Source organism: Poecilia formosa, unplaced genomic scaffold, assembly GCF_000485575.1.
Source record: "Poecilia formosa unplaced genomic scaffold, Poecilia_formosa-5.1.2 Scaffold542, whole genome shotgun sequence".
NCBI lineage: Eukaryota > Metazoa > Chordata > Actinopteri > Cyprinodontiformes > Poeciliidae > Poecilia > Poecilia formosa.
Genome location: NW_006800481.1, coordinates 179,617 through 191,827, shown reverse-complemented (window position 1 = coordinate 191,827; position 12,211 = coordinate 179,617). Strand labels below are relative to the sequence as shown.

General features: G+C 38.8%; 1 protein-coding gene across 5 annotated transcripts in view; it reads right to left on the bottom strand.

Moving 5' to 3' along the window:
* LOC103129392 (G1/S-specific cyclin-D2-like) overlaps positions 1-12,211 on the bottom strand; it is a 62,097-nt gene that overhangs the window by 26,488 nt on the left and 23,398 nt on the right. For 3 of the 5 annotated variants that reach the window (XM_016665030.1, XM_007540466.1, XM_007540460.1), the window contains exon 2: positions 234-880. The exons of the other annotated variants lie outside the window; for them this stretch is intronic. In XM_016665030.1, the coding sequence (XP_016520516.1) occupies positions 234-278 (45 nt within the window). In that variant the 5' untranslated portion in view covers positions 279-880. The remainder of the gene's footprint in view (positions 1-233; positions 881-12,211) is intronic. 5 annotated transcript variants of the gene reach the window in all.

The window sequence follows — 12,211 nt, the reverse complement described above, 5'->3', positions numbered from 1 at the left end:
GAAATTTCTAAATGTTTAGTCCCACTTATTGTTATACAATGTGGAAAAAAACAGGTTATATATCTTATGTTTCAGCTAGATGCAAAAATTCAACCCAAAGTTCTCAAAGGACACATATTTCAGTGAGGAGCACAGAAGGGACACTCTGCACGAAGCCTAGGTTAACTCATAAGTGACAAGTACCAGCATGAATACACTCCAATTCACACTGAACTATAAAATAACTCTGATACCTGGATAAGATGATACTTTTCCAGTTTCTCTGGACGCCTGAGCATGCATGGAAAACACAGACTTGTGTTTCCAAAAAAGACAGAGCGGCATTCTTGATGTGAGCATACAGCTTGCTTTTTGTTATATAACTCTGCTGAGGGGGGGCACTTGTCCTGTTCCAACAGTTGACTCTGAAGTTCCCCCAGCTTTCCTCCTCATTTGCTACACAACACACATGTCTCAGGGCGGTGCTGAAGAACCGGGCAGGGGGGACTGAAGTGGACCAAGGCCAAAAGGCAGTGGCTGCCTGTCACAAGCGAACAAGTGTGTGTAGTCAGAGATTATGGAGGGAAGGACACAAACAAAAAAAAAAATCCGGCAGAGGAGCTCCAGTGGCAGCTGTGTCTCTGAGTGCAAAGGATGCTGGACAACTGTAGAGCTACGATTGGCCGGTGAGGTAAAGTGGGCGTGTCCTGGCACGGACCAGCTTCCTCTTTGTGATCCTCAATGAGAAGAGTGACAATTCATCAGAGACAGGATGTCCAATAGGAAGACGGATCCCAGCGGTGGACAGAGAGCCTTGCAGCTGGCCACACAATGACCTTGGTCGAACAAAAGTGAGGCCTCTCTTTCTCTTTCTGTCTTGCTCTCAAACAATCTGTAAGGCCTGCAGAAAAACGAGGCATTAATCAGCAACAGACGACCGAGAAGTTTCCAGTAAGTCATTTTGTGTAGGTTTATTTTAAGCATATGGGCCTCCCAGCTCCACAAATAACATCACTTTCTTCATCCATTCATTTCCCCCCTCGGCTCTGCAACATTTTCACTCCTACACACTTACATTTCCCTCCTGAGAAACGGGAGGAAATGAGGGGCCTCGAAAAGTTAAGGAAAGCCCTTTGAAAGCGGTGCTAGTGAGGCCTTATAAACGAGTAGCAGGGAGGGTTTCAGATCTGGTCTGGACTGTCTGGGGGCTTGCCTGGTGTTTTCCTATGTGTGATGCATGCTAACCTTGGGCCCCTTTTAACTATGACAGTGGCATAAAGAGGCCTCTGTAAGGCTGACTTAGCGTGCCTCACCTCTTTGGTCTGATTGCCTAATTGAATTCAGAAGAAATTCCTCAAAACATTTGGATAGAAAATGACAACAGCTTATTCAATTTTCAACAGACTACAAAGAGAAAAGTGAGTGAATTGTGGGACCTAAAAGCTTCATAGCATTGTATGATTTAAATGAGCACCACCACTTAAACCACAGGGCAATTGTCAGGCGGATCTCAGGTCTGCATTCAGCTGACCGCTACTGGTAGCAATGTAAACCCAACAAATAAACACTTTGGCGATGGCGAAATCCAATATTTCCCTCTTGCATGTTGTGTAATTCGACATTCCAAGAGAGCCCTAGAATAAAAGAATGAAGACAAACAGGGGCATACCAGGCCTATCTGCAGGAAATGCCATGATATGAGTTAGCATGGTGATGGCGTAGTCAAGGGTGGGTGACAGCGGCGTTCTCCAGCAGTCCCCTGACGTCCGGCGAGGCTTTGATCATGCACTGGGTGGGGGGTCCCACAGAGCGCCAACAAAAGGGTCCAGTGGCGCATAGGAGTCCATCAGTCCGCCGGCATGCACGCCATCATGCAGACCATCAGCAATGGTCCACATTGGGTGTTCCCATCTCAAACAGTGGAAGCAAAGTTCACATACCACTGGATCTGTCTCATCTGACTCTAATGGTGGACTATTACCCAAACCCGCACGTTCTATCAAAAACTCAGACAAAAATACGGAGATGTAGTATTTTTACCAGTGGCTATATAATTGCGCAATATATAATTACAAAAATAAATTTGTTTTGGGGAGAGGATGAGGTGGTTTTTCGACTAAATCGAAATTAGCGTATTTCGTGAAACTGCCATGGAAACACTTTTTCCCACCCACATCAGTCTATCTCAAAGGTTAGCTTTAGAAAATGCTGAAAAGCATTAAATGCAATAACCCTTTATATTCCATATTTAAACTCTCTGCCTGGATATTTTTGCTTATTTTAATTGTACAAAGTTCTTTAAATGTCCTGAGTAAATATACATTTCCCATTTATCCATAACAACTGGAGCTTTCAATACCCATCAGCTATTTTTACCATCTATTAAAAGAGCGCCCCTCAGATTAATTTCACGGCCTGTTACGCAGGGAGTGAAATTACCGTAATAACCTGATATTGGATGGAAAGCGCAACGTCTCCCCTTTCAGAAACAGTTTGGATTTTTCAGATTGCGCAAAATTGTCTAAATCGTCTGGATGTTTAGGACTTACAGGGTTAACTGTTAGAATGTTTTAATCTTCATAGATTCTTAAAAATATTTTTTTTTAAGAATATTTAAACCCAAATACAAGTTTTAGCACATGCTAATAGATGCTCTAGCATTGGGTGAACAAATAATAAACATTTTTACAAAAAAATAGGAGATTATATGTTTATAAACTAGGCTGTATTTGTGATATTTACAGGTGTATGGAGGCAGATTATGTTACCCATACACTGAGTTTGAGCACTGAGTAACTCAAACTAACAAAGGAATTTGCATTTCCCCTCAACATGACAAATAGTAACTTCAGACTTCTTACTCAATTTATCAATGTACAGTGAGTTATTTGAAGTGCTTTCTTATATCTCTCTCTTTCTAAACATTGCTTTGGGTGCAGTCCTTTACAAGTCAAAGGTTCAAAATCCAGTTCTGCCAGCTGAACGTTAGTTTAGACACTGAAAGCAAGCAAAAAAAAAAAATACTTCCACCCTAGACAAAGCTCGTTGAAACCAAAATCTAAAGTTTAGTCCAAATCAAATAACAAGCTTACAGAACCAGATACCAGGGCTTTGTTACCCCCCAAGCTACAAGAGGAGGATCAGACTGATCATGATACAACATGCTATAACTAGAAAAACAAAATAATTTCACACCCCTGGAAACAGGATATTCGATTCAACTAAACATTCCCACAAGGACTGCCCTGTTTAGCAGCCGATCACACTCGTTAATAATAGTTACCGCCCCGAATAAAATCCTTTCCTGAAGAGAAACTCTTTAGTGCTTCCCACCGAAAGTCTGGGAGGAACAGAGTTAATCCTATGGCTGTTCAAATGTCAGCCGACAGACCACGCTGGGAAAGAAGGAGTTTCCCAGTGCTGCTGCGACCTGATGCTGCAGTGCTCTGCTTGATCCTAGGCCACCGCTTCCCAGGACCGAGGCCTCGTCCCGAGGGAGCGCCGCTCAACTTGTATCACTTTGCAACTGCAACACTGACCTAAAAATTGTTTTTGCCAATAAAAATGCTCATGTAGCAGTGTACAAACGTCTGCTAAAATGCCAGAGATTTAACCTGAAACCAAAAATTGAGGTCAATTTTTTATTTATGTCAACGAATGATGGAATTATTAATTTCAGTTGATGAAAAACAACTTGATGACATAAACTGCATAGGAGTAGGGCTGGACAATAAATCAATGATAATAAACAGATAATATGTCTGATAGAATATTCAATATTCAATGTGTATAAAATTCCCTGAACTTTGATCTAGAAGCACAAAGGATTCTGGGAGATGTAGGCAGAGGATAGACTTTAGCTGCTCAACCTCTTATAATGGTCAGGTAAGCAAAGTTAGTGGAATCAACTAAATCACTCACTCTTTGGTTACCTAGCAACTCACTCACTCTTTGGTTACCTAGCAACAGACTGTTGAGTAACTTGTGCAGCAGCGGTTTAAGGTTTCGCCACTTTGCTTAATAACTGCTTAAAAATAAACAACAGCATGGAGGGAAAACTAGATAAAACAGGAAAGGTTACACCACAAGGTTTGGTAGTACTTCAGATATTTAAAACAAAAAGCTAATCAATAGTTATGGATATCAACTGATATGATACCCTTAAGATATTAAGGCTAACGCTGCGCAGAATTTAACATTTCTGAGAAACCGTTGATTAATTGCTCTATATCAGTTATTAAAAATGTTTTAATATACTGCCATCTTTTGCTACACTTCCATTTAGGGCTAAACTAAATGGCTGACAAAAATTTTCCCATTTTAGGCGTTTCTTTTCGGCGGTTGGGACCATTCATTGTTTGGTTTTTTTGTTTTAAATGTCTAAAATACACTAGTGATATGACTACTCTTGTTTTTATCCAGATTTTTCTCTCAAGTTGTTTTTCTCATTTCCTCCTTTCACTCCTCAAAGTTACTCAACAGGTTGTTGCTAGGTAACCAGAGAGTGAGCGAGTTTCTAGGTTTCTAGTGAGAGAGTGAGTTGATGCTACCAACTTTGCTTAGCTAGCCATGAGAGGTTGAAGACTAAATTGAAGTGAAATTATTGCATATTCTATCAGATGGATTACCTATCGATACTGACCATACATTTATCACAATATATTATTGATTTATTGATCAGCCCTACCTCCATTATTGTCACTGTTGAACTTATTTTATTCTGAAATTGGCTGATCTCCAAACAACTTATATTGGATTTGTTTTAAAACCTCATGTGATCCCCAGTAACAGGAAATAGCAGGGAATATGTCATGTTTGGAGTCTTGGCCAGAGCTCAAGCCCTTGGTAATGATTCCCACTGTCAGTGAGGAAATGAAAGCACAGAGAGGCTATCTTTATGGTTAGCCTATGAAGACATAAATACTCAGAGAGAGAGACATGACTTCCAATCAGACTGCAGAAAAACTGATGACTTGGCAAAGAATGAATTGCATAAGATGAAAATGTCTTATGGAACAGCATCAAAAGCTGAACAAAAAATGCTGCCAGAAAGACACAATGCAGCTCTGGATTCATTTTCCCAGCATGGTTCTAAAAAACAAAACCAAAGAAACAAACAAAAAAAAAAAACGTTCATGAAGAATGTGTAAAATGTGCAGCGTGGGAGGTGAGGTCTTACACATGTAGCCTCTCTTAGATAAGCTGCCAGGTCTTTCAAGGTGTGTCTGTTCTTTTCATTTACAGTTGCACATATATTTGCAGTGGAGGGGGCTGTGCATGTTTACAGATCTTTTCTAGCTTCAGTTTAGTGCTCATGTAGTTATAAGTCATCAAGCATCCAACGTCTTAAAGGTGAGCTAGTTGTACTTCCTTGAACATGTTGGGATCGGTTTGTGAGCGATGCAAAACATGTTTGTTACATTTTGTGCTCAAAATCAATGTTATAAATTAGATTTTAGTTTGCTCAGTTCTGCCTGTTAAAATAACAGTATGTAACAGAGCCTTCTGATACTTTAAACCCAGGTAAGCTGCTATAACTCAACGTTTACACTCGCACATGAAAATGGCTGCAAACAGATGCACAATTACACAACTGTACATCTTTGAAAAGCAGAAGTAGAGCCTCCTGCACAACCAGCAAGAATGTAGCAAGTGGTTTCTGGATGATAAATGGTTTCAACAACAAAACACTTGCCTTTTCCAGCAGCCATTGTACAGTACATACAACAGTAAAGCCAGCTGGAGCCCAGCTTAGGTTGGTAGGTAACGGGCAGTATGTGTTGATTTGTTACAATCAGAAGGCACAAAAAAGTAATAATTAACTGATTGCAAAAAAAAACAAAAAACAAAAAAAAACAAAAAACAGCTGGGTGTTTTTTGTAAGGCTGTTTTTAGAAACAGCCTTACAATTGAGACCAAAATGGAAAACATGCAAAATATTGATTTAAATTTAAATATAGCAGAATCTGCCCTAGAGAACCAAACCAGTGTCTAAAAAAAGCTGGACCTACAGTCTGTTCACACACACATCCTCGAGTCTGTTAGCACAACGTCAATAAGAAGAGACAAAACAATGTCCTGAGAGCAGCCATTTTTCTGGGAAGGGTCACAAGGGCTTTTCCAAACTATTTGAATTCCATCATTCTACAGTAAGAACGATCAATCAAAAGTGGAAAACATTTAAAGCAGTTAAGAATATGTCCCAGCACATTTACCCCAAGGTCAGACTATGTAGACTCAAAGAGCTACATTTCAGACTGTACACGCCTCAGCAAGCATGCCAAGTGCTAAAACTCATAGAAACAGAATTAGATATAGACTGGACAGTATGGCTGGTTTGAAAAGCCTCTTCCCTTTAAAAGAAAAAAGAACATGGATCTTAAGTTTCAAATTGCATCCAGATGAACCATAAGACTTATTGGACATTATTTTATGTGGACAAAGAACTGGTGTTTGGTCACAATGCACAATGCCATGTTTGGAGAACAGCACAAACTCCAGATAACAACTCTTAGGTTTATAGCCATTACACCTGATAGTCTGGTAGACTCCATTCAACCAGGCACCAAAGTTTCAACAACTGCTACATTTTCAGCTGGTGCTGACAACCAAAGAAGAGATGACAAAAGCAGGCCAAACCCAACACAACAGTTAAGCAAGGTGGTGAAGTGGTGATGACTGGGGATTGTTTTGCAACTCCTTGCAGTCATCAAGTCAACCATGACATGAAACAAAATGGAGGAAACCCAACTGCCAGGTTTTCCTCCATTATAAGCCTGGCGGGCCACTCGGCTTTGCTTGGCACCCCCCCAGGCTTATAAGTTTCAGTAACAGTAATAGAGAAGACAGGCTAAAGAGTCTCTTTGGTGAAACAATTGAAAGCACAATGGCAACATAGTATGGTCAGTATGTGAACACATTGGGAGACTGAGGTCAGGTGTCTATTTTTTAATTTACAGGAAGTAACCACTTTCTGACTTTACTGGTCTACACGCTTCAGCAAATAAAGTAGCAAGTCATCGACACAAGGTAAAAAAAAAAAAATCTTGGAGACTTTAATTGGAATTAAAACAGAAACAGAAATTTTGTATTTTTTTTATGTTATGTCTTTTTAAAGACTTTATAGTTGATGATGAAGTATTGTTAACACATAGTTTTCAAATTTTGTGTAAGCGATAATTTTTTAGCTCAAGAACACGGTGGGCCGCTGGATGCTTTCTGCTCCGGAGTCGGTCCAAACGCTTCAAGAAAGTGAAAGAGTTGCAAAAAGTTATAGAAGTTAATGAATTTCACTTAGCTTTTCCACAAGCAGCCCTTTCATTTTCGATCGTTTGTGTTTAATAAATTATGACCGTGTACTGTAATGCTTTGCGGATTTCAGAACGTGGCAATGATAAGATCATGTTAATAATCCACTAACATGTAAAAACCTCTAAACTGAAAAAGAGACTACTGTCTTTTAAAGATGGCGGTTATAGATTGCATGTCAGCTAATGTAGCTTTCTGTGTAAAAAAAACATGAGGCAATCGTTTTTTCTTTTTTTTTTTTTTTGGCATGTACACAGAGCATAAAAGTGAACTAACAAGGCTGCAGCAGCTGATGCCTGGGTCTATTGCGGTTCAACAGAGAGGAACAACAAAAGGGTATCAATGGCCGACAACAGCTGGGTCTGCTTCCTCCAGAGAGCAGCGTTTGATGGATGGGGAACATGATATGGTCTCCTCCACTGTGCAGCCACACAGCAGCCTTCATGACATTTGATCTTTCACCACCACGTCTGGACTAATCATCTTGACACGACACATGGAAATGTCCATATTTGAAGTACAACAGAAGAGTCGAGCCGTTCTTGTCCAAGTTGTGACATGTGGTGGTTTCACGTCGAACAGATAAGCAGCACAGATACATGACATTCAGCTGGTTGAAGGGAGAATACACAAGAAAGGGAAAATGATAGCACATTCTCTTATGCTATAATCATTTCCTCCCTGAGGCGCAGTTTCTGCTTCGATAGCTAGCTTTCCAGCTGAGGGGGAAGAGAGGATGTGCTGCAAAATGTGCATCAGTAGAAACAAAAGCTGAAAAATATGTGACATGATAGCGTACACCATTGATACAGCTTTAAGTAAAACAGGCAAATTTGAGCGGAATGACAACTAAACATTCAAAACTGAGCTCTTTGTCCTCAGAAGACCTGGGACAGGAAGTGAAAAAGCTGAGACATTATTATGATTGCAAATGTTTTCACACGTGAAAATCTAGCATTGCAAGTCTGCAGGCCCTTACATGCCTCTTAAACGTTTATAGTTAGGTTCTGCTAAAAAGTTATAACATGTTGAGTGAAAATATTAAACGAAATCAAACTTGATGATTTTCATTTTTGAGGGCAATTCTGTTTACAAATCCTTTAGTGTCCATTTTATTTGTCGTTTCAGTTGTTTTGTTTATTTATTTTGGATATTTAAAATGTCTCCCAATTCCAATGTTAAATGTAATCAAACATTTAACATTTGGTCAAGTTTTCAAGTCTCAAAACTTCACCATTTTCAAGTTTTGAGTCTTGATAATGGCCTCAAAACAATAATATTATTGTTTATCACAATAACGGCTGGGAGAATTTATCGTTCAGTAAAACTTTAGTTCAGAGTGAATGGCCCAAAGCCGCCATCTTGTCTGACAAGAGTGTTTTTATTTACAGCTTCTATTTATTTGGACTTTGAGTTCAGGTCAACCCTACAACAGATTATTAGTGTCAGGCTGCAAATGCTTTTTAATTACGAGAATAAAGTCATATTATGCAGTCGTAATATTACAAGAATGAAGTGGTAATGTTATGAGACGTGAAAAATAAAAAAAACGTTCAGCATGTTGTAAAGCTACTCTGTACAACAAATAAAGAAATAATTTATCTTTTAACAGATCAACATCAAATCATTAGCAGAATTTTGGAACGATTGTGCAAACAACTATTTATTTCGAAGAAAATTTCACCGACTGAGCTGGGCACATCGGAGCTTTTCCCTCATTAAAACTTAATTTTAAGATGTTCTTCTGGTAAAATTGTGGTCTTATTAATATTATCAAAAACATGTTTAGGAGCCTGGCCTTTTGTTCAACACACGGAAGGGATGATTTAAACAAAAGCCACTTTTTGAAGATATTTTATTTGTGTACTTTCCTTTTTTATAAAAGAAAGCAAGAGAAAGAAACCCTTTTAAAATCAGATCTGGTTTGAAAACAGAGATTTTATTTTGAAGCCATTTCACTCAGTCCTGTAAATGACATTTATTCTTTGAACATAGATGCATCTTTCCATTTCTGATGGTGTAACTATGCTGATGTGAATTGGGCCTCAACCTGGACTTCCCCTTCAAAGATGTGATGTTGACTAATAAGCCAACTTCTGTTCACACACTTGGGACATAATGTGGACTAAAATACTTCACATTTGACTTTTAAGAAATGTTTTTTTGAAACCGACAGTGCGATAAAAAGCAAAACATCCAGATCTACAGATTTAATAAATACTTTCCCAGGCCTCTTGACCTCCTGCAACAGTGCAAAGCAGGTAGATGAAGGGTTTCTGTATGTAATTTAATAATCATACATGTCAGAGAAATCCATTCAAAGCCAACAAGTTTCATTTAAAATTATCGTGTTTGCTTTGGGATATTTACTTTTTCTGCATACCTTGAATGTCTACAAATATCCTTGTAGCCACAGTGTCGTTACAAACTGGTTTTTAACCTGATATTTTGGCAATAGAGTTCTGCATGCCCTATTGTTCTTTTAGGAAGAGGAAACGGCCATATTTGGGAAAAGTGGGCGGAGCAACAGACTGATATTTGACACCTGGGAAAAAACAGAGGGACAATTATGCTTAATGATGTTGTTACTCCTAAAATAACTGCCAGCACATTGCTACATAGAAGCATAGGTAACAGGATATTCAGGATATGATGGGGGAGTTTGTTTTGTCAATGAGTTTTGTATTTATTTTTATATTTTTTGACTAAACATACAGCCTGAGATAACATAGGATAATTTAGATTAAAGCAAATCTAAATGGCCTAGACAAAGTTCTAACGAAAATCTAATCCGCTTGAATGTGAGCTACTTTGAAGTAGGTAGGTTTATTTATAAAGCACTTTTCACAAAGCGCAGTACAATAAAAATCAACCTTAACAAAACAGAGCATAAAACAAACATAACACTGTAAAATCATGACATGAAGAACAATGGGGAAAATATTTTAACTCAAAAGAGTTACAGCAGCAACTTCAGCACTCAGTGGTTTCACAAACGAGTAAAACCAAAACCTCTAAAAAATCTATTTGCTAAATGTTCTGGCATCTAGCAAATAGAAATTATTTTGTTTGTCCAATTCAACTTCAGACTTTGAGAAAAAAATGTGTTTGTGTTTTTACATGGCGTACGTAAACTTCTGGTTACAACTGGATTTTCCACAAATTAATTGGAATCAAGAAAAAGCTGTGTATAGTTGGGATCCAAAATTTTGAACTGCAGATAGACGGAGGTCCACTGTATAAACAGGACTCTTTCACGTAATATTTAAAATGTTGAATAAAATGGGCTGCTGTGATTGGCCAGTTATTAGGTGTGTCCCACCATTTTGTAACATTTCTCATGTGTTGTTCTTGTTTAATTTTAAGTCACAAGACAGAAACAAATGCTGTAAACGTTTTGTTCTAATTGTTGGCCAAGATACTGTAATACATGTTATGAAATACATTTCACACACACACACACACACACACACACACACACACACACACAAAAATCTCATTCAAAAAAATAGAGAAGTGAGCTCTATCCGTTTTCAGTGGAAGGAAGAAGTCAACGCCAGCCCCAAACATGAATAGACCATCATCATCAAAGCTTCCCTCGCCTGGGTTAAAAAATAAACGCAGCTGCCGAGGTGGAATATGTCGTAAAAGAGATCTTAGTTTGAGGGAAACCAGAACAAATTTGACCTCCTTTTATCAAGTTCTATAAACGTCTGTTCACATCTTGCAATGTTGACAAGTCATTGTAAATTCTGGAGTAAAACTATCTGTTCACCAAATGTTAGGCGCCGACCCTGCCACAGTTAGGTGGTATTATGTCCATCAGTGATCTGTTACTGGGCGGATTAGGCGCAACAATGTACTGAAATCACAATGGGAGACAGTTTAATTGCACTGCTATGCCTCCCTTTGCACAGCTATGGGAACGTTTCCATGACTGTCAATGCTGGTGAAATCTGAGAACAATGTTGCACCAACAGTAGTAAAGCAGTAAATTATGACTTAATTAACTTATTGTCTGTAAAAGCAGGAGTTTATTCTTATGCAGACCATGCAGGACTAGGCTAAAAAACAACAAAGAGAAGACGTAATTGTCGTAGCTCAACAATTTGGGAAGAATTTCAATGCTTGAAGTTATGACTTTCAGACTGATAATCCCAGATATTTGCCAAGGAGCCTACAAGTCTTGGGCCCTGGCCACACAAAGACAAACAAAGTAAATTCTTGTAAATGACTAAGAAGAAATATGCGTCCACCCAACAGGACGAAGCACCACTGAAAGCGCTGCAGTAGGTCTGCCGGACCAATGGGTGGCACTGAAAACATGGGACACCAATGAATGGCGCAAGTGTTTGACATTAGCTGCATTTACATCAACCATTAAATTGTATAAATGATTAAATAAATTCACGTAATGGAAACACGCCAGTTTTGAAAGAGAAAAAGAAAAAAACTCAAGTTTTTGCACTAGGATGAGGAGATTTTTCAGCCGTATCAAGATTTGTGTATTTCGCACTTTTTTTTATTTTTCTTTTTTTACTTTTTTTGCAACAAGCCAGTTTGCTGACAGCAGCAACACACAGCAGGTCTCACAGCGTCAGAAGTTGAGTTGTAGAATCCATCACTCTTCTGTAAAATCGCCATCTACAATTTCCAAAAAGCGCTGCATAAATACGCAGCTGCTCCCAACTACAAGGAGCTCACTGCTCCAACGACTGAAGAAGACGGTGACATCGCCTCTGATGATGAGCGTTAACGCCATGGCCAAAATATAAATATCTTATGTAAGCGTTTACATCCCTCACCGCCATAATTTTTAAAGACTTATCACACAGACAAGCTTCTCATGTGTGAAATTAATTGCATTTCTTATTTAATTGAAACACCGTAACTACAAAATTGTGTTGTTCCAACATTAGTAAAA